The sequence below is a fragment of the Pogoniulus pusillus genome, chromosome 34 (assembly GCF_015220805.1).
Source record: "Pogoniulus pusillus isolate bPogPus1 chromosome 34, bPogPus1.pri, whole genome shotgun sequence".
Classification (NCBI taxonomy): Eukaryota; Metazoa; Chordata; class Aves; order Piciformes; family Lybiidae; genus Pogoniulus; species Pogoniulus pusillus.
The window spans coordinates 9,937,153-9,964,244 of NC_087297.1; the positions used below are offsets into that span (position 1 = coordinate 9,937,153).

Consider the following 27,092-nt stretch of genomic DNA (forward strand, 5'->3'; position numbering starts at 1 on the left):
ACTGCTCCGTAGGAATAGAGAGTGTCTCTCCCACCCTCAGGCACTAGAATCTGATTTCAGAAGGCAGAAGGACCTCTGATGACTTGAGCTGTCTGCTGGATCTCCAGACTGCTTGTCAAACTACAAGCAGGCCTTATGTCTCTTGACCGAATGTCTGGAAGACAGAAGGAGGCTCTGCAGAAAATACTCAAGCTGAAAAATCAGACCTTGGTTTGGATAGGTTTGGGTTTTGGCTTTTCACAGTATCACAGAATTTCTCAGATTGGAAAAGACCTTCAAGAGCGTCGAGTCCAAGTGCATTTGTTGTTGTTTTGGGGGTATTTTTTATGGGTATATGACGAGAGCTTTTAAGAAGCAAGTTTTAGATGATGTCTAAGAGTTTTACTTCTAACAGGCAAGCAGAACTGCCCCATTTTAGGCTGAGTCCACTTCCCAAACACAGAAAGTTCTTTGAGGCAGGCTTCAGAATGACCCTAAGAAAGTTTCCCCCACCTTTTCCTTCTCAAGTTGAATTTCATGTGCCCACTTTCTTTTTTAGGACAGTAAATAGGAAGAAATTACACCTCCAGCCTGAGCTTACCAGTGAAATTGTGGCAGCAGCAGAAGGGAGCAGGCTGTTAAGGGGCTGATATGCTTTAAGAAAGAAAGAAAACCCATCAAAATGCATTACTAAATCTACTGTGAGAGCCCCTTAAAGTTATTATCTCGAGCAGAGGAGAGGAACGTGATTCTAAAGTGCACCATAACATTAGTCAAGCTAATAAAAGCTGAGAAGGAGCCTCTGGTCACAATTTCCCACCCCAGGTAACCACAATAGGCTGAAATGTTCCCTGCAGCATCTAATAAGGGAGAAGGTGGGGAGCAAGGCTAACAAATATCTTACAACAATATTCTCCAAGAGCAGAGTGGAAGGGCAAAAGCATGAAATACAACCAGGTATAACAAATATATCTTTGGTAGATAGCTGAGTCAGTGGATGACAAGGGAAGCTAAAGCATATCTAAAAGCAAAGCCACCTATCAGCAGGATGCAGGCTCTGTTCCACCAGATTCCTCTGGATGAAGGATATGGAGATCAAGCAGCTGAAAAGCTTAGTCAGGAAAGCTCTAAATCTCCATGCTGTACTCAATGTCAGTGCATCACAGAACACTGATAATAAACAGCAATAACAATAACTAATGAAAATAAAACAACAACCTGGGAGGATCTATTCCATGCACATACCATGTCAAAAGGATGGCTCAGCTACCTTCTGAATGTGATATGAATTTCTTATGTTAATATGAAACTAAGAGTGAGGTCATCTGAAGGACATAGAAGCCATTTGCTGCAGTTTCTGTGTGCATCCTGGGTTGTAGGATAAGGATTTTGAATGATAACCAGCATTTTACCATTGGGATGAATAACAACTGCCACTGCTGGGAGTGTTTTATAGGATAAGTGCACACCAGGGTGTGTGGGGACCTGAATCTTTGGTCAGCACTCAATAAAGTTGAATGGGAGCCAAGGGACCTCGCTCTGTAACGAGTACAGGACTACATGGAGAGGCAACAAATGCAGATGTCAAAAGCTCAGGGAAACTCACCAGTCCTTCTTAGGAGACAGCTGGGAGCCTTTCTGTGGGCTCTAGTGGCATGTCTGTCTCAGAGAAGCCCACAGCACAGAGCATCTGAACACACATATTCCCAAAGGAGACAATATAAGTGGAATGCAGAAAGCTTTACGACACAGCCAGCTGAACGCTACAGCTGGGAGCTGTCATGGTAAAAACATTCCTCTTCTCACAGGTTCACAGAACGGTTTGGGTTGGAAGGGACCTCCAAAGGTCATCTAAGTCCAAGCCCCTGCAGTCAGCAGAGACATCCTTCTCCTGCTCACTTTAGCAAACCACCCATTCTGAAAGGCATACCTAACAGCAAGTCCTGATGCTGTTCATGCTGTAGTAGTTTAAGGCTTATTGGAATATTCTAGCCAGAGAAATTGGTGCAGAATCTGAATGAGCAGGGCATTAGTTGTGAAAGAATAACAGTTATAACAGTCTATATCATTCATTGCTTTGCTAAGAGGCACAAGAAGCCAATGTATAAACAATTCTTTCTTCTTGGCTTTTGAGCACTGGCTCTGTTGGCTTCTCTCACTAACCTTGACTGCTTTGCTGGTTTCCCATCTGGGGATAGAGAGGGTGGCATTGGTCCCTTCTGGGCTTTCTTTATCCGGGGGGGGGAAATTTGATTTCTGCATTATTTCTAGCTTGGAGACAATTGTAAATACATGTAAATATGTTTTGTGTATATGCTCATAAATGTAGCTTTGCTGTAAAAGATAGCTTTAGCTTACTTCCAAGCCATCTGAGCTGGTCTGGCAAATTCAAGATAGCTTTAGCTTACTTCCAAGCCATCTGAGCTGGTCTGGCAAATTCAAACTGGGGCTGAGGAGGAAGTTCTGGGGTTGGGGAGGAAGTTCCCAACCCACCACAGCATGGTACAAAAAAAAACTACTCTGTGTGTGAACACTAAATGAACATTGACTACCTTACCCAAGCTAATCCTACCATGCAGTTTCCCATCTCTCACTACTCAAGGACAGCTTTCCCAGCTGCCCTGTGGTAGTCACAGTGGTTACCTACCTGCAGCGCAGTGGGAATTGCATTTAGCTCTGCAGCCTGTCAGCAAACATAAATTCCTCTGTCTTTCAGGTGCTCTGGCACTGGCATCTGGAGCAGAGACAGGCAGCCAGACAGAGCTGGTGGTGTAGGGGATCAACAGGAGGAACAGAGGAAAGAGAAAGGATCTTCACACTTCCTTGCCATGTCTCAGTGGAAGCTCAGGCACCGAATAAAGTTGTTCTGTTCTCATACTCATGCAGAGAAGACAGGTTTTATTGTGAATAATGCCTCAAACCTGAAAACAGCAAACTGCCTGGAATTAATTTTCACAACCCTAGGGCTTAGAAGGTGAATCTAATGAGAGCTGAACCCTCTAGGCTCAGAAGAATTAAATATTTCTAAGATGATACACAGGCTAACGTGCAAGCTTCCCCACAGCACCATGGAAATGCTGTGTCCCTTCAGATATTCTTTGTTTATATCCTTTGGACACATCACAGAATGCCAGCATGGTCTGATACTCCTTTCCATGTCACCCACACCTCTCTCCCACAGCCAATGCAGTTTGTGTCCTCATGCCTGCCTGCAGACAAAATGACATTCAAACTGTCATTGGCCTATGCCTCTTGAGCACTAGAGAAGAAAAACAAAACAGCAGACAAAGCACAAACTTCTCCTTGAGGAGAGGAGCACAGAATCCACACTAAGAATTAAGATCTTTACACAGTGGAGGACCCAAACAGAGCCATGAAGTAAACTTGCTAGAACTAGAGTCTATCAAAGCTTTTCTGGATGTTTTTTCCTTCAGAAGTAGCATGTCACTGAAATCAAAGCTCTCCTTGGGACCTCAGCTGGCTCAGAGAATTTAACTTAAGGGGCAGACCAATCACAGTTTGATCAGACAGTGAGAGTAGGCAAGTGGGGGAAATTATCCTCCTTTGCTCTTAGCACATCCCAGGCCACCCAAATCACCAAGAATTTCCTGCTACAACAGCCTTTCAGCAAGTTCAAGATGCTCTCATGGAAAGTGAAAGGAAGGCTCCTCACTTTGCCCCTTCACCAGAAAGTTTCAGGCAGACTCCCCAGAACCATCTCTGCACTGCACTCCCTCCCCATGCTTCACCCAGGAGCATGATCTTCCCCACCCCTCTCCTGCCTTTCTCAAGCTTTCTGCCTTGCCAGCTGCCAAGCTGGAAGGTTCTTGTTTTCACTTCCAGACAGCTCAAGAGGGCTCTCTCTAATTTGTCTTGCTTCTGGACACTGATTCTAGTTACGCTCTTCTCCAAAATAAATGGCTACCTGGCTGCTAGCCCAGTGGAAGCTTCTGGATGGATACCAAATTACTTTTCAGAAGCCAAACAGATTACTCACTATAATCTATAGCCTCTCTCTAATGCTGTCCCTAGTAAATATTCCTTCCAAGCCTTTCCTCTGCTCTTTCTGCTTTTCCACTATCAGCTTTCATACTGCAGCATCCGAGTGAGAACTCGGGTTAGGTTTCTTGTTTCAGCTTATAAATCCCATGTCTCAGAATTCATGATTCTTTCTTAGTCAGTGGCTAGCAGGGGGTTAAAAGTATTAGAAACATACACAATAATTAGAACTAGAATATGTACAAATATTCTGTGCTTCCCAAACTACCAATGCTGATTTATAAACCTGTCCCCTTCCATGTTTCCAGGTTCCATACAAAAGCTGCTGGTAATGATCAGTCTTCTAAGTTGTGATTAAAATCACATTTAATTTGTCCAAAACCTGCAGAACATACCCGAATTACCTCAATTCAGCAATGCAAAGATGCTCTTTGAGGTCCTGTGCTGAATTACTACCCAGCCACGTGATACCTCTGTGCTGATACCACTATGGTGCCATTGACTGATTGGGCAAAACAAGGTAAAAACCCAGAAGCTTCCCAAAGCAAGTGAGAGCTCAGACTGCTTCTAGCAGCCAAACCTTTCATTTCACAGAGGAATTCAATCAGACCAACTGCAAGGAATAGGGAACAGGAAATTCCATTTGGTTGGCTCCTCTGGAGCTGGAGTAGTTTAGCCTGCAGAAGAGGAGGCTCAGGGCAGACCTCATTGCTGTTTACAACTACCTGAAGGGAGGCTGCAGCCAGGTGGGGTTGGGCTCTTCTGCCAGGCAAGCAGCAACAGAACAAGGGGACAGTCTCAAATTGTGCCAGGGGAGGTCTAGGCTGGATGTTGGAGGAAATTGTTGGCAGAGAGAGTGATTGGCATTGGAATGGGCTGCCCAGGGAGGTGGTGGAGACACCGTCCCTGGAGGTGCTCAAGAAAAGCCTGGCTGGGGCACTTAGTGCCATGGTCTAGTTGGTTGGCTAGGGCTGGGTGCTAGGTTGGTCTGGATGATCTTGCAGGTCTCTTTCAGCCTGGTTGATTCTATTACATATATATATATATCATTCTTGTTTGGAATGAATGATGGAGGCACTGGAATGGACTCCCAGGGTGGAGGAGTCACCATCCCTAGGGGTCTTTAAGAAAAGACTGGATGTGGCAGTTGCTGGCATGATATAGCTGATGTCATACGGTTAGGTCATAGGCTAAACTTGATCATCTCAGAGGTCTTTTCCAGCCTCAATGATTCCATGAAGATTTAAAAACAGCCTGGAAGGGAGTTGCTTTTATATGACATTTCTGAATAGACTCAACCTGTTACATAAGATGACACTCAATTTGAGAGCTACAAGAGCAAAAATGTATTACTAGTTGTATTTTTCCTTCAACATCAGGCTAAGCAAAGGCACACAAGCTTTCTCTTTTCCCTTAGGAATCAATCCACATACCTGTGACACAGCCTTTTGTTAAAACTGGGTTTGAATGTAAAAGAAATTATTCAGTTCTCTGGAAGCTTGAGAGATAATTTCAAAAGAAACATGGGAATGGCAATTTAGGATCCTGGTGGCAGCAGCTGCTCCCAGTAAATAACTTCAGCATCAATGAGAGTAAGGCACATACAGAGAAAAAGTGAATCTGGAGTGGGTGAGAGACAGAATCTCCCATAGCTGCTACCAGAGTATATTTATGGGTTCAGTAAGGGCAAATCCATAGCTGAAGTTGTAACTTTGGTTAAGAGACTTTGCTTCCCCTCCAAGCTGTCACAAGAAAGCCCTCTTTTCTTTAGAGCCAGCACTAAATTTTAGAGAAACAAAGGCAGGAGAGAGAAAGAGGAGAGGAAAATTACTTTCTGCTTCCAGACACAAGTAACTTATCAACTTCAGCCAGTGAGAAATATCTTCTAGGATCTCAGAGGTAAGGCTGATCTCCGAAGGAAAGCTCTGGGGTTGTGATAGATTCTGATCACACCAAGACACACATGGCTGTATAACGCTAAACAGGTGAGGTCAGATGAGTTCACCTGGCTTCTACAAACCCATTTCAGACTTCCCCTTCTCCCCAGTAGCAGGGGGACCATGCTTCCCACATTGCATCTGCACTTCCCACCAGTGCAGGAGCCAATGTGATGTTCCCTTTTCCTCTTACCACCTCTACCAGGAAAAGCAGCGACCACAGGAAAGCTTTGAATTCTGTGTGCCGTGGCTCAGCATGAGCCAGGGTCTATCAGCCCACCCAGCCTTGGTCTTGCTCCATTTGGATTTTGAGACTGGGCTCTGGCTTTTAAAACCGCTGCTGCGTATTGCAAGACAGGGAGTACCAGGATCTCCATTTCACATGTGACAAAATCATGTCACAGGGCCATGGAGTGGCCTTTTCAGTACATGACAAAGTGTTCATAGGATCACAGGATGTTAGGGGTTGGAAGGGACCCAAAGAGCTCATCGAGTCCAAACCTCTGCCAGAGCAGGAGAATATAATCTAGCACAGATCATAGAACACATCCAGAAGAATGCATCCAGGCAGGCCTTAAAAGTCTCCAGAGAAGGAGACTCCACAGCCTCTCTGGGGAGCCTGTGCCAGTGCTCTGTGATGCTTGCAGTAAAGAAGTTCCCCCTTGTGTGGAGCTGGAACCTCCTGTGCTGCAGCTTCCATCCATTGCTCCTTGTCCTATGCCAGGGAGCAGTGAGCAGAGCCTGTGTCCCCACTCCTGACACCCAGAAGATAACTTGGTGGCCAGGATGGATGATCATTATAGATCTCTTCCAACTGAACTATTCCAATATCAAGTGTTGCCTAAAAGGGCAAAGAGAAGAGGAGTTGGGCCTGAGTTGGCTGCAAAAGAGGTCAAGAGGAGGTTAGAAGGAGGGTAAATCTGGATTCAGAGAGATGAGAAACAACAAGAGGCTTCGCACAAATCCTAACCTCAACTGGAGTAAAGAGGAGCTGCAGTCTGTCCCTGCCCTCCTTTAGAGCTGTGGCAGCTGGGCAAGAGGCAATGTGAGATGGCTAGAGGATATGGTCCCCCTCCTTCCTTGCACTTTCTTGCACAAACTTCACACAGACCCTGGCTTTTCACACAAAGGAACACCACTGCAGGCTGCATTTTGCAACGGGTCATAAAAAATCCATCTAGAGAGGCAGTCGTACAGAGAATAGAAGTGAGGGATGGAGAGAGGGGGATGAGAGGTTGGGGTGGGGGAAAGAAAACAACCCACAAACACTAAAAAAAACCAAACAAAAACAAACAGAACAGCAAACAAACACCTCTTGCATGAGCAGTTGGAATATTTCCAAGCAATAAGAACTGTTTGAACAAAGCAATAGGAACTGTAGCTGTGTGTATGTATGCAGTTGAGGAAGCCAATGCACCTCAATGTGATGCATACTAACTTTTAGGGCTTTGGCTAAGTTTGAATTTATTTCCACTGCTCAGGCCAGGCAAACAGCTATCATTGCTAGTGCCTGATGGCTTAGAAAATCTCTGCAGCTCCGTGTGTGTCAATCGTGGAATCTCTCCTTTTTGCAAGGGAAATTAAGAAAAGAAATGAAATCTCTTCTCTGAATGAAGGGCAAAAGGGCATGCAGGGCCATAAAAATTACAGCATCACAAAGCTGGAGCAAACCATTTTCTCCACATTGACCACAAGCATCTTTATTTCTTGCACTGACCATTAAAGGTGATTTCATTTCCATTCTGACTTGCTTAGAGCTCACCTTCTCTAAAGTACCTCATCCACTGGACTACTTCCAGTTAACTTTCCCCTAGATCAGGTCTGACAGCTGTTTCACCCTCCTGCAGTTGCTTTGACCCTTGTCATGCAGACTTTGCTGCCAAGATCCTTCCTATGCCTCTCTTTTTCTGTGTGCAAGGTGGTTTAATCTGAGCAATGAATACTTCACATTGACATTATTTCAGAGTTGTTGGGTTTGGTGGTTGTTTGTTGTTTTTTTTTGGGGGGGGGAGGGTGTCAGGATTCAGAATGGGTTGCAAAGCAAGAGCCTGAGAAGTTGCATGATTTCAGTCCCCTCAGTTACTCATAGAATCATACCCTCAGTCAGAGTTCGAAGGGACCACAAGGATCATCCAGTTCAAATCCCACTGCCATGCCCAGGGACACCCTTCCCTAGAGCAGGCTGCCCACAGCCTCATCCAGCCTGGCCTTAAACATCTCCAGGGATGGAGCCTCAACCACCTCCCTGGACAACCCACTCCAGCCTCTCACCACTCTCATGTTGAACAACTTCCTCCTCACCTCCAGTCTGAACCTGCCTCTCTCCAGCTTCGCTCCATTCCCCCTAGTCCTGACACTCCCTGAGAGCCTAAGAAGTCCCTCCCCAGCTTTTTTACTCATCATCACCTTTCTGATCTGCACTGCCCAGACATTTTTATACATTGCAAATGAAAAGGACAACAGGAGAGAAAAAATCATGGTGCAAGCTAAAACACATCCCCCTACCGTGTGTAAGGGACAAAAAGAAAGAGGGATCATAATGCAAGCTAAAATACACACCACTACCCGGTTGTAAGTGCAACTGTAAGCACTGATGCCCTTCACAAAGTTTAGTATGAAAAGCTAACACGCAGACAAAGCTTTCTCCTGCTTCCTGAAAGACAACAGGAAAGGTATTTCAGCATCTGCATTGCTTTCTTCAGCCCAGCACCAACAACTGGAGTGAAACACTGCTAGACAGAGGAAAAAACCATCCCATGCTTTACCTTAAGCATTTCCACCTGTTACACAGTTTCTTTCCTCCCCCCACGCCCACCTTGTCGAAGAAGGGACGAGGCAGCAATGTATCTGTGTTCACATCACCAGAAACAAAAGCAATCCTCCCCGCAGGGGACGAAAGCTGCTCGCAGAAGCTTCTTTCTCCCCCTAGAGCTTCCCCCGGGCTGCCAGCAGCCTCTCATCCCTAGAGGGCAGTCCATGAACGCAGCTCCGGGGCGCAACCTTCCTGCGGGCTGCAGGATCCATCACTCTTAACAAGCTTCTCCCTCCTATCTCTGATTGCACGGCCAGGCAACCTCCGGGGGTTGAAAAGGTCTGGGACATTCCGGTTGCATTTTTCCAGCTCCTGGTATACGCATATCCAGGGAACTTCCATAAACTACCCCAAACACCTACACCACTTCTCACCTAACTTAGGGCTGGCTGTTTGCCCCTCTGCCGACAGGCACTCCGGGTACTCACCTTATGATGACAAACATCACCAGAGAGTTTCCCACCAAGCCGACAACGAAGACCACCGAGTAGACAGCAGTGATGATGATGGGGATGGCAGGGGAGATGCTGGTGTGGTTGTGCTGGCTGTCCCCAAAGGCCCCAGTAGCGTTGCTGTCATAGTCTGCCCAGCCCAGTAACCAACTGCTGCTGGTGCTGGGGGGACGACAGGGCCCTGGGGAGCAGGTGGAGTCTGGCTGCTCACGGAAGATCTGTACTGGGGCATCCATAGGGCCGCAGCTGCCCCGGGCAGGAAAGTGCAGGCAGCAGGAGACAGCTACACCGGGAAGAGGGAGGAGAAGGGAAGAAACATGAGTGCTGTCACAACCACTCGATGCTAATGTCTCTGAAATTTGTATGTGTTAAGAGGAGCTCTGCTGTCATGGGAACTGCAATTTGCCAAGCAGAGATTTAAGCAAAGGAGGCTGCTATTAAATAATCACAAGTTGTACATCTTGCCATGTCATGGGCAAGTGCTGCTCCTCCAGGTGCACAAGGAAAAGTTTTCCTCCACTTACAGAGCTTGCACAGAGAAACAGATCAGATGGGAAGCAGCTCAGATCCACCCCCACGCTTTAACCCTGTCTCTCCCAACATCCCTATTTTAAGGCAATGGCAGGGGCTGCCCTCTGCCTAAGCTCTGCTGTAAAGGGAGTGGGACAGAAACCCACCACCCCTCTGCACATCTGCTTTGGCACCCCGCTCCCAGTTGCTTCTGTTTCCCCAATCCCACACCGGGTTTTAAATAAGACATATTAATGGCACAAAATACCTCTTTTAGTCGGGGAAAAGCAGTGGAGTCCTCAAACAGATGTTCTCTGCAGGGAAAGCAGCAAGGAGAGCAGCTCCGCTTGGCTCCTGGAAGCGCCGCCGACCTTCCAGAACTTGTAAAGCCGAGGCACCAAGCCCTGCGGGCAGCAGTGCTGGCAGCCGAGCCGGTTCCCGGGCAGGAGCTGCCAGGTGGGAGCAGCAGCTGCTGCTGTTCCAGCTCCCACCAGCTCGCCTTTACCTCTCAGGCTCCCTCTCGCTCTGCCGAGGCTCCAGCAGCACTCGGCACTGATGCACACTCTCTGTCTCTGTCCCTGCAGCTCAGAAGCTCACATGACTTCTGTCTAAACACTGAGAGGCAGAGAAATTAAAAGCAAAAAATAAGTTCTGCAGTGGCTGAGTGGTTGTTTTTAATGCACTTCTCCAAGTTGCCTTTCCTCATTCTCTCTGCACTCCCAGGCCTCAAGCAGCAATCCTCTCTGCCTTTCCGAATCCCACAGACTAACAGGTGCTGAATAAACCAGGAATATTCAGTTCAGATGCCTTGCCTGGTCTATCTGCTCTTTCTTTCATGCCTTAGCTATGCAACTGTGCATCTAACACTCTACTCACTGGGTGGCTGTGCCTGTTCCCTTACACTTGCAACTTGGAGGAAAGTCAGAACCTGGCTACCAATGCAGAGAGAGTCAGCCCAGTTACTGTCCATGGCTTGTTCAGCCTGTCCCACACTATGATAGAAGCCAAGAATTTCTTTTAACACTGCCAGAGCCCTGCTTTCCCTAAGGCTCCAGCTTCAGCCCGGGGTGGAAAGGTAGCATGTGCAGGAATCACATCCCTGAGATTATCTAATATGCTCCATCAAGCAGGCATTGGGAACACACCAATCTGTGTTTGACATAGTCCTTCATTTTCACACAGACCTTGAGTCCCCACCGAAAGTTCTTCTAAATGATAAACTGGGAGAGGTGAGGCAAGACCCTGAGTTGTTCCTGCACCCTTGGGAGAGGTGCAGAACAGCCTGGCTGGCTGCATCTCCAAGAAAGCAGCAGGAGAGCAGCTCTCTGCAGGGCACAGCAGCCTGCCATGGCCCTCAGGGCATTTGGTAGAGCTTAGGCAGCCAGCAAAGGGGCTCCGAGTTTCCTTCATTCTTCTTCCTATGGTGAAACTTTACTTTGTGCTCCTCTCGCGTCTGTCACCAGGCTGCAGTTTTGATTTCTAAAACAACCCTTTCTGAGCCTATAACCAAGGTGAGAGATTGTCAGCCACAGAGCCAAAAGTGTGGTAGGAGATTTGAAAGGTACAGAATGCCCTCTCTTAGAGGCAGAGGCTTGTACCAATGTGGTGACAGCTTTGTGATCACTGCTTTCTCCAGAACATCAGCATCTGCTCTCTGCCATCTGTAGAGAGCTGTCTAAAAGTTTCACCCTTAATGAAACTGGATAAAAACACAGAACTTCAAACACATGACAAAGACATTCTCAGGCCAAACAAGTGGAAGGACAGTCACAATCTGGGAGTTCTATGCCCGTAGAGTGTTTTCTTTTGCAATCCTGGTTAAAGTTTCTGAATGAAAAGAGAGGGAAATCTGTGATGCTTGACAGCAGCAGTTTGGAAGGGCTTCACTGTTGCCTTTTTTTATTACCAAAAGCTAAAGAGCTGCCCCCATCAGCAAACTGCTTCAAACCTTCAGTGTGCTGGGACGTGAGTTCAGCCCTGACTCAGAGGTAAGAATGAACGGTGCTGAATCACCAGCACGACTCTGTGTGGCACCTGCTCACCCTGCCACAGCAGAGACCCAGCTCCATCCCACCAGCACATGCAGGTTCTGAGTGAAAGCTGCTTAGCTGCTGACATTGCTTTCTAGAGGACTGCAACACGTCTAGGTTCAAGTTAGAAGTGCAGGATAGGGCAGATTGTGATGTTCAGCCATGAATCACAAAATCATTCAGGATTGGAAAGGACCACAAGGATTATCTAGTTCCAACCCCGCTGCCATGGCCAGGGACACTTCATTCTAGATCAGGCTGTCTAGAGCCTCATCCATCCTTCCACCACTTTGCTGGGAAACTCATTCCAGGCTCTCACCACTCTCATGCTGAAGAACTTCCTAACATCCAGTCTGAATCTCCCCATTTCCAGCTTTGCTCCATTCTCCCCAGAACTATCACTACTTGACATCCTAAAAAGTCCATCCACAGCTTTCTTGTAGCCCCCTTCAGATGCTGAAAGGTCACAATAAGGTCATCTGGGAGCCTTTTGCTCTCCATACTGAACAGCCCCAACTCCCTCAGCCTCTACTCATAGCCAAAGTGTTCCAGCACACTGCTCATCCTCATGGCCCTTCTCTGGACACCTTCCAGCACATCCATATCCCTCTTGTCCCAGGGGCTCCAGACCTGGATGCAGTACTCCAGGTGGGGTCTCACCAGTGCGGAGCAGAGGGGTAGGATCACTTCTCTGGCCCTGCTGCCTACACCTCTTGCTGCAGCCCAGGCTGTGGTTGGTCCTCTGGTCTGCAAGAGCACACTGACAGCTCAGCTTGAGCTTCTGATGCACCAGCACCCCCAGATCCCTCTCCTTACTCTTAGCACTGGATGCTTTGATCACTTGCAGATGTCACTTTTCAATCTAGAGGCTTGGAGGGAGGCCAGGTGAGTTAAGTGGAACACACCTTGGGTTTGCTCCCTGATTCACCAATAATAGTGAACCTGATTAAAGGGAGGAAACACTTTCTGGTGGCTCTAGTTGCCAGGGAAACAAAGTTCATTCTCTCTGCATCCAGAAACACTCGTTCTCCGAGTGAACACAGCTCTCAGGAAACAGTGTCTTGCCTTCTTCAAAGACCAGCAAGGGAAGGGAAGGGAAAGGGAGGAGGAAAAGAAGTAGAAAATTATGTGTTGTATTTGCTAAACAATTTTTGGATGCAGATTTTAGTCACAGCAAATGAAAGATTGAGCACAGTACTTGTGCTTTATTTTTTCTTTGCACATGGCAGAAATACATGTCACATTAAAGTTAAATTACCACTACAGATCTCCACTGTCACCTCCAGAAATCATCTCGATGAAGCCCTGAACACCAGGACAGCCTCTGTGGCCTGTCCCAGCACATAACTACCTTCCACATGGAAGTCCTTGGGAAGGTTTGGATAAAATCAGTCATCCTCAAACTGCTAGCTGCAAGGAAGCACTGGAAAGATGTTGAAAGATTTTTGAGGCCAGGACTTGAAAAAAGGAGGAGTGGAGCACAAACAGGAGCTAAGTGGCAGCAAGGAGATCAGCGACTGGGATTAAGGAGTTCAGTAGGTGATAATAGGAGGTCATCTCCTCTGCTTTGCTGCTATCCTGCCTCTCCTCAGTCAGCTGTGGGATAAAGATCAGAATCTTGGAGCACAGATGGAGTTAGCAAAGCAGCTCAACACTTTGCCACCTTGCCTGCATTTCATTTCATCAAGGTTCCCTTGATGGATATTTTGTAATTTCCCAATTTCTCATGCAGCTCTGACTACCAAAAGGCAGAGAAGGACACTGAGAATGGCTGCACGAGTCAGGAGGGAGTGATTGGCATTGGAATGGGCTGCTCAGGGAGGTGGTGGAGTCGCCACCCATGGAGATGTTCAGGAAAAGCCTGGCTGGGGCACTTAGTGCCATGGTCTGGTTGACTGGACAGGGCTGGGTGCTAGGTTGAGCTGGATGAGCTTGGAGCTCTCTTCCAACCTGGTTGATTCTATGGTTCTTTCTTTTAAAAAAAGGTAATATTCCTGAGATGTCTGTTGGACAAGCACAGGTATCTAAGCTACAGAGCAGACCATCTGATAAAGAGAGGTTATTTTAACTAAAAAAGAGCAGTCCATCATCTTTCACAACAAGTTGTTACACTGCTCCAGGGAGGAAAGAGGATGGCTAAGACAGCCTGAATTTCCACCCAGCTTCAGCTCTGGGACAGGAGATGATGTTGATTTAAGTTTGGTAGGAATAAATAAAAGGCTCTTCAAGACTAGCCTGGTTGTCTCTCTCCAGGATGCTCCCAGTGGAGTGTGTGGGATAAGTGATATTTCTTCCCAAAGAGCTCAAGCTCCTTCAGAGCCTTCTCTTTGCCTTTGTGACAAGGAAAGAAAGATGACTCATTTTCAGGAAATAAGAACTGTGTGGATCATGTACCACTGGTACCTAAGTCTTCACATTCTTTGCTTGAGACTTAGAACTGGCTGTTGGCTTTTTCTGGTCCCTGGCAGTAGTAAAAATCAGACTGAGACTGATGCAGCTAAAGCTCAAGCAAAACTTACATACACAACCCCTGAACTTTGCACCTTGCACTTCCTCGCCTCCTGCTTTTGACACCTTCATTCATACATACTTAATGCCTTAAAGACAAGAGTGCTGTCATAAGAGAGGGGTGAATTTAGCTCTTTGAATAAGGGGTTGCACCTGCACTGGCTGACTAAGCCAGTTTCTGCTGACTCCAGGACAGGGGAAAAAGATAAAGCTCCCTTATCTGTTCCCCCTTCTCTTCTCCCCACCAAGGGAGTGTTTTTAGTCACCCAGTCAGTGTCACCTTTGCTGCAAGAGTGAACAGTATATTAGCAGTGATGCTGAGAGTAAAGAGCATCCAAGGAAAGCAGGTGTGGAGGACACAATTTTGCCAAGGTCAGGAGCAGGAGGGAAGTGAAAGAGGGATTGCTCAAACACACATGTACCAGCCATACTCTCAAAACAAATCCTTTCAGCTACTTGGGTCAGGGGGAATCCCAACCTTTGAATGCACATGAAGAATGTCAGAAAGAGGACAAACAGGCATTTGGAGCTGTATTGTTTGATGCTGTTACTAAATGGTAAGTTTCACTAAGTGTGAAAATGAAACTGAGAACTCATGCCAATGTTTTGCAGCAGATGAAAGTGTTCCTTTTGAGACATTTGCTTAAATAAATGATGTGGGAGAAGAAAATGAGTCTGGGATCAGCCTGACTGCTGCTTACAGCTAGTTGGGTACCAAATGGGAAAACCCATGATTCACTTTAAAGGACATTTAGTGGGTCACATAAAATACCAAATTCCAATTTGATTGCCATTACTTAGTGCTTGCAGTGCCACTAACTCAGCAATACTACTCAGGGAGTAAGAGTTCTTTGTCTGAAGGAAGAGGATGAAGGGAAGTGAAAAGAAAAATCATTGAAAGTGTGACACAGAAAATTGAAAGAGCAGCCCAAGCTGGGCACAATCTACAGAATGAGGAAGACTTCATGGGTTTGACCCCAGCTCCAACCCCCAGGTGAGATGGGAGAGAGAACTGGTAAAGTGAGAGAAGTCCTGAGTTGAGATAAAATCAGTTAATAAGTAAAGCATTGGAATGGGCAAGTACAGCAAAACAAGGAATTCATTCAGGGCATCCCAACACCAGGCAGGTGTTCAGCCAGTTCCAGGAGAGCAGGACTCCCTCACACATAATGGCTACTTGGGAATCATAGCATCAACCAGGTTGGAAGAGACCTCCAAGATCACCCAGTCCAACCTAGCACCCAGCCCTAGCCAGTCAACCAGACCATGGCACTAAGTGCCCCAGCCAGGCTTGGCTTCAACACCTCCAGGGATGGTGACTCCACCACCTCCCTGGGCAGCCCATTCCAATGCCAATCACTCTCTCTGCCAGGAACTTCCTCACAACATCCAGCCTAGACCTCCCCTGCCACAACTTGAGACTGTGTCCCCTTCTTCTGTTGCTGGCTGCCTGGCAGAAGAGCCCAACCCCAGCTGGCTACAGCCTCCCTGCAGGTAGTTGCAGACAGCAATGAGGTCTGCCCTGAGCCTCCTCTTCTGCAGGCTGCACACCCCCAGCTCCCTCAGCCTCTCCTCACAGGGCTGTGCTCCAGGCCCCTCTCCAGCTTTGTCACCCTTCTCTGGACATGTTCCAGCATCTCAACATCTCGTCTTGAAGAAAAATGACATTCCCTTCCCCCTTCCTTCTTCTGCCTCAGCTTTCTACACTGGGCATGAAGTCATATGGTCTGGAACATCCCTTTGCTCAGTTGGGATTAGCTGTCCCAGCCATGTCCCCTCCAGGTACTTGTACACCCCCATCCCACTCACTGGTGGGGTGATGTAAGGAGCAGAAAAGGCCTTGTCCCTGTGCAAGGACTGCTCAGCAACAGCTAAAACATCCTGAACTTTCAACACTCTCTTCTGCACAAATTTAACCACAGCCTCATGCCAGCTACTGTGAAGGAAATTAGCTCTATGCCTGCCCACTCCAGCACACCAGGTACCACTACTGAGAGCAAGTGGGACCAAAAGGAAACATTCAGTGTGAATTAAGACTTTGGCAGAGGAACAAAGAAAATCATCAAAGGCTTAGCCATCACACTGAAGTTTATCCCATATCTGCATTACCTTCACCTTTTCTTTTTGGCCTGATTTCACCTCTTCTCCTGTTAGTATAACTGCCTATTAGCAGAAATAGTCAGCATATTCATGAAGTAAATGGCACTAAGGCTGCTCCTTTGTATTTGAATAAATTAGAATCCCATAACAGCTAATTTTCTAAAGTACTTTTGCAATTGTGGCAAAAAAGAATATGACTAATTGCTTTAGGTTGCTAATTGCTCTATGTACTGAAGGGTTTTGTTCATAAATGCAAAGATTCTTTGAAACCTTAAGAACAGGAAGCATTTTAGATCCAGTGGTTTTGTTTCCATTGTTTCAATAGCCTGTTTTAAGTTAAGACACCAGTGTCATTGCTGCCTGAGACTACTTACTTGGTTGAATATGCTAGGTGCCAGAGGCTGCTGCTCTCTACCAGTGGGGAGGAAGTTGCCCAAGCAGGCTTTTGACACAGCTGGCAATTAAAGGTCATGGAATGGCTTAGGTTGGAAAGGACCTTAGAGATCATAGAATCAAAGAGGTTGGAAGAGACCAGCTATGAGTAACTGTCCTGCCTTGCCATACATGGGCCAAGTGAACCTGTCTGTGCTGAGTTCCACCAGTAGAATCATAGAATCAACCAGGTTGGAAGACACCTCCAAGATCATCCCATCCAACCTAGCACCCAGCCCCAGCCAGTCAACCAGACCATGGCACTAAGTGCCTCAGCCAGGCTTGGCTTCAACACCTCCAGGGACAGCAATTCCATCACCTCCCTGGGCAGCCCATTCCAATGCCAATCACTCTCTCTGACAACAACTTCCTCCTAACAGCCAGCCTAGACCTCCCCCAGCACAACTTGAGACTCTGTCCCCTTGTTCTGCTGCTGGTTGCTTGGCAGAGGAGCCCAACCCCACCTGGCTACAGCCTCCCTTCAGGGAGCTGCAGGCAGCAATGAGCTCTGCCCTGAGCCTCCTCTGCTGCAGGCTGCACACCCCCAGATTCCTCAGCCTCTCCTCCCAGGGCTGTGCTCCAGGCCCCTCACCAGCTTTGTTGCCCTTCTCTGGACATGTTCCAGTACCTTAACATCTCTCTTGAATTGAGAAGCCCAGAACTGGACACAGCACTCAAGATTTCCAGTGTGGTATCATCCAGAATATTCACATTTAAATTAGCTGTTGCAATTTAACCTGTTAATTCCAGTAATGAAAACTAAATATTGAGTTATAAAGTCACCCCATTACATTTTAAATTGTGGATCTAAGTGTCTTGTTTTAGTCATTCAAATCTGAAGTTTTGACTGGAGATTTTGAATCACATTTTCCTTGAATTTTACCAAGAGATGTTGCATCATTTAAAGTTAGACAATGCTTGCAGGATCTTTAATTCACTTCTTATGTGAATGAAGAGTTAAGAAAGCCTCAAAAAATATTAAGGTGAAATTTATAGAAACATAGAATCAGTCAGGGTTGGAAGGGACCACAAAGATCATCCACTTCCAACCTCCCTGCCATGGCCAGGGATACTCTACCCTAGAGCAGGCTGCACACAGCCTCATCCAGCCTGGCCTTAAACACCTCCTGGGATGGGACCTCAACCATCTCCCTGGGCAACCCATTCCAGCCTCTCACCACTCTCATGCTCAACAACTTCCTCCTCATGTCCAGGCTGACTCTCCCCACTTCCAGCTTCACTCCATTCCCCCCAGTCCTGTCCCTCCCTGAGATGGCACTGGGAACTGTGTCTGTATTCTGGACGGGACAAGAATGACCCACATGAAAGCAGACAGAATCTGCTCTTCTACCTTTGCTGCCTCTGAAAAAGAAAATCTAAAGGGAAATGATCCAGAAGCTGCAGTGAAGAGCTACACCCAAGGGTTCTCACAAGTGTCTTGTGGGGGGAGAAACACAGACAAATTATCCTCGTGGGTAGATTTTCTCTTTTGCATGCCTATGACAATAAGTTCTTCAGAGTTCATGGTCATCCCTGCTGCTCAGCCCAGCACCACAGGCAAGATAGTCCTGCTGGCCCTGGAAAGGCTTCATGCAGGCATGAGGGGATGGTGCTGAAGGCCTTCTCTTGTGAATGTTGTCAAGGAAGCTCTTAGTAACTGGTCTCTAATAAGCCCTTACTGTGCCAATATCAGCTGGAGGTTTGGCTTCAAAAGCTCACTGTCCCTTGGCACTGTGATTAATCTGCAGCCCCATGGCATGTTTCAGCTGACACTAGCACCATGAGCCCATGGATTGCCTTGGCTGGTCAGGAGTTCATCCAAACTGCTGGCTGTCCTGGCTCTTCAGCAGGCAGGAGAAGGAAAGGGATCAAGCAAGCCATTCAACTCTAGACCAGCAGGAGTTTTACTTGAATCATCAAGCTCAGCAAAATAAGCACAAAGTTATGTTGCCAGTTGCTTTATCCCACAGCAGCCACAACAAAGCATCATTTAAGAGGGACAGGGATCTGCGGGAGAGTTGGGGGGGGGACTACAAGGATGATTAGGGACTGGAGCACTGCCTGATGAGGAGAGGTGAGGGACCTGGAGCTTTCTGTTTTGGAGAAGACTAAGAGAATATTTAATATATGTCTATAAATATCTGAGGGCTGGGGGTCAGCAGGGCAGGGGGACAGGCTCTGCTCACTGGGATAGGACAAGAACAATGGATGGAAGCTGCAGCACAGGAGGTTCCAGCTCAACACAAGGGAGAACTTCTTAACTGCAAGGGTCACAGAGCACTGGAACAGGCTCCTCAGAGAGGCTGTGGAGTCTCCTTCTCTAGAGACTTTCAAGGCCTGTCTGGATGTGTTCCTGTATGACCTGAGCTAGATTGTATGGTCCTGCTCTGGCAGGGGGGTTGGACTTGATAATCTCTTTGGATCCCTTCCAACCCCTGACATCCTGTGACCATCCCTGGAGAAAAATGCACTGGAGGGTTTAAAATCAACCTTTCAGTTACTGCTGCAGCAGGCAGAGACACTCAGTCATTGTCCTCTCCAAGACACTAATTGTCAGGTTTCAAGACCAGCTTTCAATACCTGATCTGTCTGGGGTTTTGTTCATTCTGACTTTTGGGCTTCAGCTTCATCATTTTAAGATAAACTGGCTAAGAAGAGCTTTCTTTTACACATCTAAGCTTCAGGGACAAGGTTAAGCAGTTTGGGCAGACCTTGTGTTTTTGCTGAGGCCTTCTGCAACTAACACATCTTAGTGGAAAGGCTTCATATATTTCAGAGCCTTGAAGTGCAAGAGCACTGCTTGTATGGAAGCATCCCCAAATGGTGCTGTAATGACAGCTTTTGAACAGTATCACTTAGCGAGTGCCTCAAGGAGACTTGTCAGACTACAGGGAAAGTGACATCCCATCACAGCACTCTAGCTGGGTTATATATGTTCTACAAGGATGGCATGCTTCCAGTCTAGAGAAAAAAAAAATGAAGAACAGGCAGTTACTGAATTAATCAACTTGCTGCTCCAGAGAACTGCTCAATCACAGGTTTGGAGGCAGTAATGGGTCGGCAAAAATGCACTGTTCCTCGTGGATAAGTGATGCTTGAACTGACATTTGGAAAACACAAATTTAATAAAGCCTTCCTCACATGGCACATTTTTAAGTGTACTTGCTTTGGAAGGAATTAGATGTTCATCACTTGGGTCTGTTTCTCTTTTCCTGATATAAATAAATAGGGCACTGTGCCCCAGACAGCTCAAAGCCAAATTGGGTCAGCAGTCATCATGGAGACCTTTAAGAATTCATTAATGCTTAAAAAACATAGAAAGTTGTCCTGGCAGCACTGAAATCATTTCTGTCCTGCTGAAAACCTCCTTCTTCAGCCTCTCCCTCAGATGGAGCTCCTAATGTGCACCCTGTTCTCCATCCAACCATTCCATTTCCTTAAACCCATCTCACATATACTAAATCCTTTGGATTGTTCTTTTGACAAGCTGGGTTAAAATTGGCCCATGGCTTTAAAAGCCCATTAGGAGAAACAGACAGAAAGAGTCTTCTGCCATTCAGTTTTGTTCTTTTTACCTAAAAGCAAGTAATGCAGCGTGTTACCTCCTGAATTGTAGAGAGGGAATACCTCCTGAATTGGAGGGAATTGAGTTCTGTATGCTGGCAAGGCTATGGTGGCACCAGTCACAGTGTAGCTTCAAAACTAACCCATGTCCTACAGATGGAGGTTAAAAGTATGGTGAAGAAAAAGTGTTGTCCTACCCTCCAGTTACAATGGTATTGAGGTTTAAGTTGAAACTGGCCTCAGAGAAGTTGAAGATGCATGGAGATGTCTCCTGCTCAACAATAAGTGTGACACATGCAAGGAAGACCTACAGCAGAATGCAGCAGAGATCTGGACTGTAGGAATAGCAGAAGCAAAGAGCTACCTTCAGCAACCACCAGCTAATATGTTTTATTGATAGGTACAAAGTAATGGCAGTGCCTGCACCATGAATTCTGATTCACAGCTTCCACCTGCCAGAAGAGGAAGATAACATAAGACATTCTTCATCTCTTGTGGCAGCTAGGCAAAGGAAATGGAAAAGGAGAGGGTGAGGAAAAGAAAAAAACCATCAATGAATAAAAGCTTTGAAGATCATCTCAGTTGCAAGGAAATAAGTCAACCAAAAAACCCATAACTGTGTGTGACATGAAATCAATAGCAGGAGTTCTTGCAAAAAAGGCATGAACCTGCTGAAGCAGGTCCAGATGAGCACCACAAAAGTGGCCAGAGAGATGGAATACCTCTACTAGGAAGAGAATTGGGGGTCAGCATGGAGAAGAGAAAGCTCCAAGGAGGCTTCATTGCAGCCTTTCAGTACTTAAAATAAGCTTATTTAAAAATGGGGGAAGGGTTAAAGAAGGACCTGTAGATATAGCACAAGGGGTAACAGTTTTAAACTGAAAGAGAACAGGTTCAGGCTGCAGATAAGGAAGAAGTTAATTATGGTGAGGGCAGTAAGACCCTGGAAGGGGTTGCCCAGAGAAGCTGTAAATGTCCAATCCTGGGAAGTGTTCGAGGTCATATTGGACAGAGCTCTGACAAACTGGTCTGGTGAAAGATGCACCTGCCACCCACAGGATGGTGTTGGATAAGATGATCTTTAGAGATGCCTTCCAAAACAAGCTCTTCTATGATTTTTCTCCTCTCCAAGTCTAATTGGATAACAAAACCTGCTTGATCAATACAAATTAAATACATTATCCAACGTCGCAATTGATGGAGATCAACATGAACAATGCCCAGTTTGGAAAAAAAAACAACAGTTTCCAGAGAAAGGAAGAAAACCACAAGCATTGTTCATAAAAAAAGTGATTTATCAGGAAGAAAGAAGTTTCTGCACCCAAGCCTCACTTGTGGTTAATAAAGCGACAGACTGCTTCCTTAGATATTGCATCTAGGTGGAAATCAGACAAGGGCATTGAAGCACAGCCAGTGCCCAGTTAGTGAACAGAGATCACAGGCTCACAGGATGTCAGGGGTTGGAAAGGACCCAAAGAGATCATTGAGTCCAACCCCCCTGCCAGAGCAGGACCACACAGTCTAGCTCAGATCACACAGGAACGCATCCAGACAGGTCCTGGAAGTCCCCAGAGAAGGAGACTCCACAAGCTGGCTCATAGTGAAAAAGATCAAAGTCAGGCAGAAATGAAAGCTGAAGCGTGGCAAAGACCAAGGCCTTAGAAACAAATGCATTAGCATATTTTTTTCCTGCAAGAAGACTGCTGAGCAGGAGCAGGAGGTGTAGTAATGAGAATACTTTGGGCCTCTGCATTTAGGAAGTAAGCAATGGTCTGTGACATAGAGCTGAACGATTTGAAAGAGATGGGAAAGCAGAATGAGGAACCTTTTATTCCTTCTAAAGATAGAAGAACAAGACCCTGATGCATTTCTGAGGTGAGAATTGTTACTTGAGTAAAGGTAAGCCACTGGAGTGTATATTCCCTTACTTGCATATCAGCTCATTTCTCTGTCAGGCATTTGTCTGAAGCACCATTTAAGCCACCAAGGAAAGAAGCTGAATTTGTCAAACCTTGATAGGTGATTGTTGGTTATCTGCTGGCTGGACTGGCACATAAGAAGTTGGTGGTGTGCATAAAAGCTGCCCCTGGAAACCAAGAAGGTGGATTACAACTTTCTGGTTTGGCTGCAGATTGAAATGGACCCTTTGGAGAAAGCCTGGAGAAATGAGCCATGGGTGGCCTCTTTGCCACTGGACAGACCCCAGGGTGTGGTCATCTGTACAACTTAAAGGCTGAGCTGCTGAAAAAAAATGCACCTGGTTTGAAGGGGCACTTGAAAGTCATCTTGTCCAAGCCCACCTGCAGTGTGCAGGGATGTCTCCAACTAGATCTTAGACTGCATCAGGTTGGAAGAAACACTTTGGAGTCCTGGTGGACAAAGTTAACCAGAAGCTAGCAGTGTGATCTTGTGGTCAATAGGATCAAATTTAGTCTTCCAATTTCCCTCTACAGTTGGTGAAGAATCACCACACCCAGTGTGGGCACCAAGAAGGATGGGCTGACCTTGTGCTGAGGATGGTCACGACACCAGGAGGTCAGAGATTATTTCTCTTATATGTAAGACATTAAGTGTGGTGCATTTTGAGGGTCCACTTCAGAGAGAAATCCAGTCCAGGTGTTTGGTGATATTTCATGCCTACAAACTCTCCTAGTGTTATTCTCTACTATGATACCAAAGTTAGTTTTAAATACAGAAGAAAAAAAGCCTGCAAACTGAAATCTTCCCCACCACCACCACCCCCAAGGAAATCCACACCAGCTCAGGACATGTTAGGCTCTGGTGATACATATGAAAAGTTCAGACCATCTTTGCTGCTCTAAGGAGATTACAGTCCTACAGGGACATGAAAAATTCATTGGAGTTTCACAGACAGCTATTTTTTTCCCCCATCTCTGGCTGGATTATATTCTGTCTGGAGACAAGGAAGGAAGATCTCCTCACCTACTCATCCTGACTGGAATTCCTGTCTTAAATTCCACTCTTACTGTACTTAGTGAACTGGGTTGATATTTTCTTTCTTCTTATTGTTTATTTTGCCCCCTCCAAAAAAAATCATCTTTGGATTCAAAACTCACTTAGAAATTGCTGTTGTGTTTTGTTTCTCTGATGTGTTAGCAGGTATCTACAGCTGCATGTATTGCCCTAGGTGAGCCTGCTTTTGGCAGGGGGGCTGCACTCAATCTGTGGAGGTCCTTCCAGGCTCTAACATTCTGAGAATATAACAAATATCACAGGCTCACAGGATGTCAGGGATTGGAAGGGACCCAAAGACATCATCCAGTCCAACCCCCCTACCAGACCTGGACAGAGCTAGCTCAGGTCATACAGGAACACATCCAGACAGGCCTTGAAAGGCTCCAGAGAAGGAGACTCCACAACCTCCCTGAGGAGCCTGTGCCAGCGCTCTGAGACCCTTATGGCCAAGAAGTTCCCCCTTGTGTTGAGCTGGAACCTCCTGTGCTGTAGCTTCCATCCATGGCTCCTTGTTCTATGACAGGGAGCAAGTGAGCAGTCCCTGTCCCCACCCCCTCCTGCCCCCAGCCCTCAGGTGCTTATAAACATGGATTAAACCCCCTCTCAGTCTTCTCTTCTTCAGAGTAAGCAGCCCCAGGTCTCTCAGCCTCTCCTCACCAAGCAGTGCTCCAGTCCCCTCCTAGCCCTCCACTTGGACCCTCTCCAGCAGATCCCTGTTCCTCTTAAATATGGCTTTAGATTAAAATTGTTTATGTCCCTAAGAGATACAAAATATAAAATATCTCCACAGTTACTTCTTCTCCTTGCATCTGAAGTACTCCCCCATTGACAATGTACAGCAAGAGCAGCATCATTGCTTTTCCTGGTTGCTCTATCTCAGTATATACCTATTTAGAAATGAAAAGGCAGCTTCCTAACCACCTGGCCACAGAGACTCAACACAAACTAGAAGACTAAGATGGGTTTCTGTTTGATTTTGTGGGGTTTTCTATTCCACATGACCACAAGTGAACATTCAGTAGACCCAATCTTACCCTTGCTTATAATTCAGTAATTCCAGTCTTCTAGCTCCTGCTTGAAGACAGCTGTAACACTATCACACCTTGTATGGCGAGACTCAGCAGCTCATCATCTCCTCAGCTACCAGCTGATACTCCCTCAGTGTGACATAGTGACTGCTTAAATAGCAGCAGTCCTGCTTTCAAACGTGATCAAAAGTTTCTTTCCTTTGTTCAAAGCTTTATTCTAGGAGTCCCTGGGGTTTCTAACACGGCAAACTCCAGAGGATGCTAAAGCAGGTAACAAACAGCTCTCATTTGCTTCTGTACAGCTGCCATCATCTAGGGCAAAAGCAAGGCAGGTTTTACTACACCTTCATAAAATGTTTGAATTAACTGACATTTTCTTCCCTGTGAGAAGGTCTGAGGTTGAAATCCTCACTAAATCCAGACTGACTGTACCCAAGATTGTCAGCCATACCCTGTCACTTCTGCCCCTGCCTCAGTCTGTTAAGAACAGGGTGTGAGAAAGTCAAGCTGCAGTTTTTCAAGCAGCTACAAGAGGTTCAGGGGCATGTTTTTGGTGAGACTATGGAAATGTTTTCCCTCTGGTAGAGCTCAGCTATGCTTTCTGACGTCAAAAACAAACAACCATAGCACCAGAGAACCTCATGCTGCTCTTCAGCATCCAGCTGGGCATACATCAGGACTTCAAATGAAAATGTTTTGTGCCCACGTTGAAAAAAATAGAAGTGGATGGGTTTAGACACACGAAGACTAAAACCTTGAACACTTCACTGTGTCTTTGATGCCAGCAGGAGGATTCATTCCCCTGCTGTTTGTGTGCTAAAGCCTTCATGGTCTACAGCATGTTTTCCCTTGCAGTAGTCAGCAAGACCCCCACCAGCACAGCCCTGTGCTACATTTATTGCTATATGCCACAGTGATCAAACGACACAAGCCACCAATGTTGCAAAGCTTGGCAAGCATCTAGATAAAGACATCCAGAGAGTGAGTACAAGAGTTTGAAGAGAGGAGCACTTCAATGCTTTTAAACTTGACAGCCAATAATGTCATCTATCACAAATCACCAATGCAACAGTCACTTCTGACTGTGCTCAGATCAGAATTCCTTCAGTTCAGAGCCAGCCTGAAGTGAGATTTATTTTCTACACCGTCATCTGTTCCTCTTTTTGCTGTGCTAAACTGGTTCTTAAAATGTGTCTCTATGCCACGTGTCTCTGAAGTGGGCTGGTCTTGGCTCAGCATCAGGTGCCCATCCTGACCACAGAATCAATCAGGTTGGAAGAGAGCTCCAAGCTCATCCAGTCCAACCTAGAACCCAGCCCTGGCCAATCAACCAGACCATGGCACTAAGTGCCCTAGCCAGGATTTTCTTCAACACCTCCAGCAACAGCAACTCCACCACCTCCCTGGGCAGCCCATTCCAATGCCAATCACTCTCTCTGACAACAACTTCCTCCTAACATCCAGCCTAGACCTCCCCTGGCACAACTTGAGACTCTATCCCCTTGCTCTGTTGCTTCTTGCCTGGCAGAAGAGCCCAACCCCCACCTGGCTACAGCCTCCCTTCAAGTAGTTGCAGGCAGCAATGAGCTCTGCCCTGAGCCTCCTCTGCTGCAGGCTGCACACCCCCAGCTCCCTCAGCCTCTCCTCACAGGGCTCTGCTCCAGGCCCCTCCCCAGCTTTGTCGCCCTCCTGTGGACACCTTCCAGCACTGCAACATCTCTCTTGAACTGAGGAGCCCAGAACTGGACACAGCACTCAAGGGGTGGCCTGAGCAGTGCTGAGCACAGGGACAGAATAACCTCCCTTGTCCTACTGGCCACACTGCTCCTGACACAGGCCAGGATGCCATTGGCTCTCTTGGCCACCTGGGTACATCCTCAGTAGCACAAAGGGAGAAAATAAGGTGGAAAAGCTCACGGGTTGAGATAAGGACAGAGAGATTGCTTACCGAGGGCTGCAGTTCCTGCTAGAAAACCTCCTCTTGTGTGGGCTTCTCTTCTCAGGCTCTCCACATCCATCTGCTAAAGTGAAGATTCCTCCACAGACCACCGTGTGGCTGTTTGCTCTGGTATGGTCCTCCTCAGGCTGCAGAGCACAAGCTGCTTCCCCACAGTCTACAACACAGGTTGCAGGGGAATCTCTGCTCCACTGTCTGGAGCACCTCTTCCCCTCCTCCTTTATTGACCTTGCTGTTTGCAGAGCTGGTGCACCTTTTCTCACTCCTCTCTCACAGCTGCTACACATCACCTTGCTTCAAAATCCTTGGCAGAGGCAGCTCCAGCTGATGAGCTCATCTTTGAGTCCTTGTTGGAGCCACCTGGAACTAGCTCTGCCTGACATGGGGGCAGCTCCTGATCTCTTCTCACAGTGGCCATTCCTGCAGCCTCTCCCCATACCAAACTCTTACTACATTAACACCTTGTCATAGGCTGCCTGCAGCTTTGCAACTCTCTTTGCATCCTGGTTCACACTAGGCCATTGCCATGGACACCTCAAAACTTTGTGGCACCTCAGTCTCCGCTGCACACATGAGAAGCTATGAGCAAAGAACCTGAGGACTCACAAAAAGGTGTGGAGTCTTTGGGAAAAGAGACTGGGGAATTCTCACTGCGCTTTATGAGAAAGAGAGCAACATTGCATGGCTCTTCTTGCAAAGCAGTTGTTGCCTCAGCTCCCACATTGGCTAAAGGCAATATTTACCATTTCCCCCCTAACAGCACATCGTTCACTTTTAGCACCACTTGAATGACACAACACCTCTCCAA

The 27,092-nt window shown here is 46.8% G+C and overlaps 1 protein-coding gene across 2 annotated transcripts in view; it reads right to left on the reverse strand.

Moving 5' to 3' along the window:
* OPRK1 (opioid receptor kappa 1) overlaps positions 1–26,498 on the reverse strand; it is a 37,508-nt gene extending 11,010 nt beyond the window's left edge. Inside the window, exons 1-3 of one of the 2 annotated variants that reach the window (XM_064170624.1) lie at positions 26,276–26,498; positions 9,958–10,304; positions 9,156–9,462 (exon numbers count right to left, since the gene is read on the reverse strand). In XM_064170624.1, coding sequence (XP_064026694.1) covers positions 9,156–9,415 — 260 coding nt within the window. In that variant the 5' untranslated portion in view covers positions 9,416–9,462; positions 9,958–10,304; positions 26,276–26,498. The remainder of the gene's footprint in view (positions 1–9,155; positions 9,463–9,957; positions 10,305–26,275) is intronic. The other variant, XM_064170623.1, reaches the window with a different exon arrangement.
* Positions 26,499–27,092: the final 594 nt, after the last annotated feature.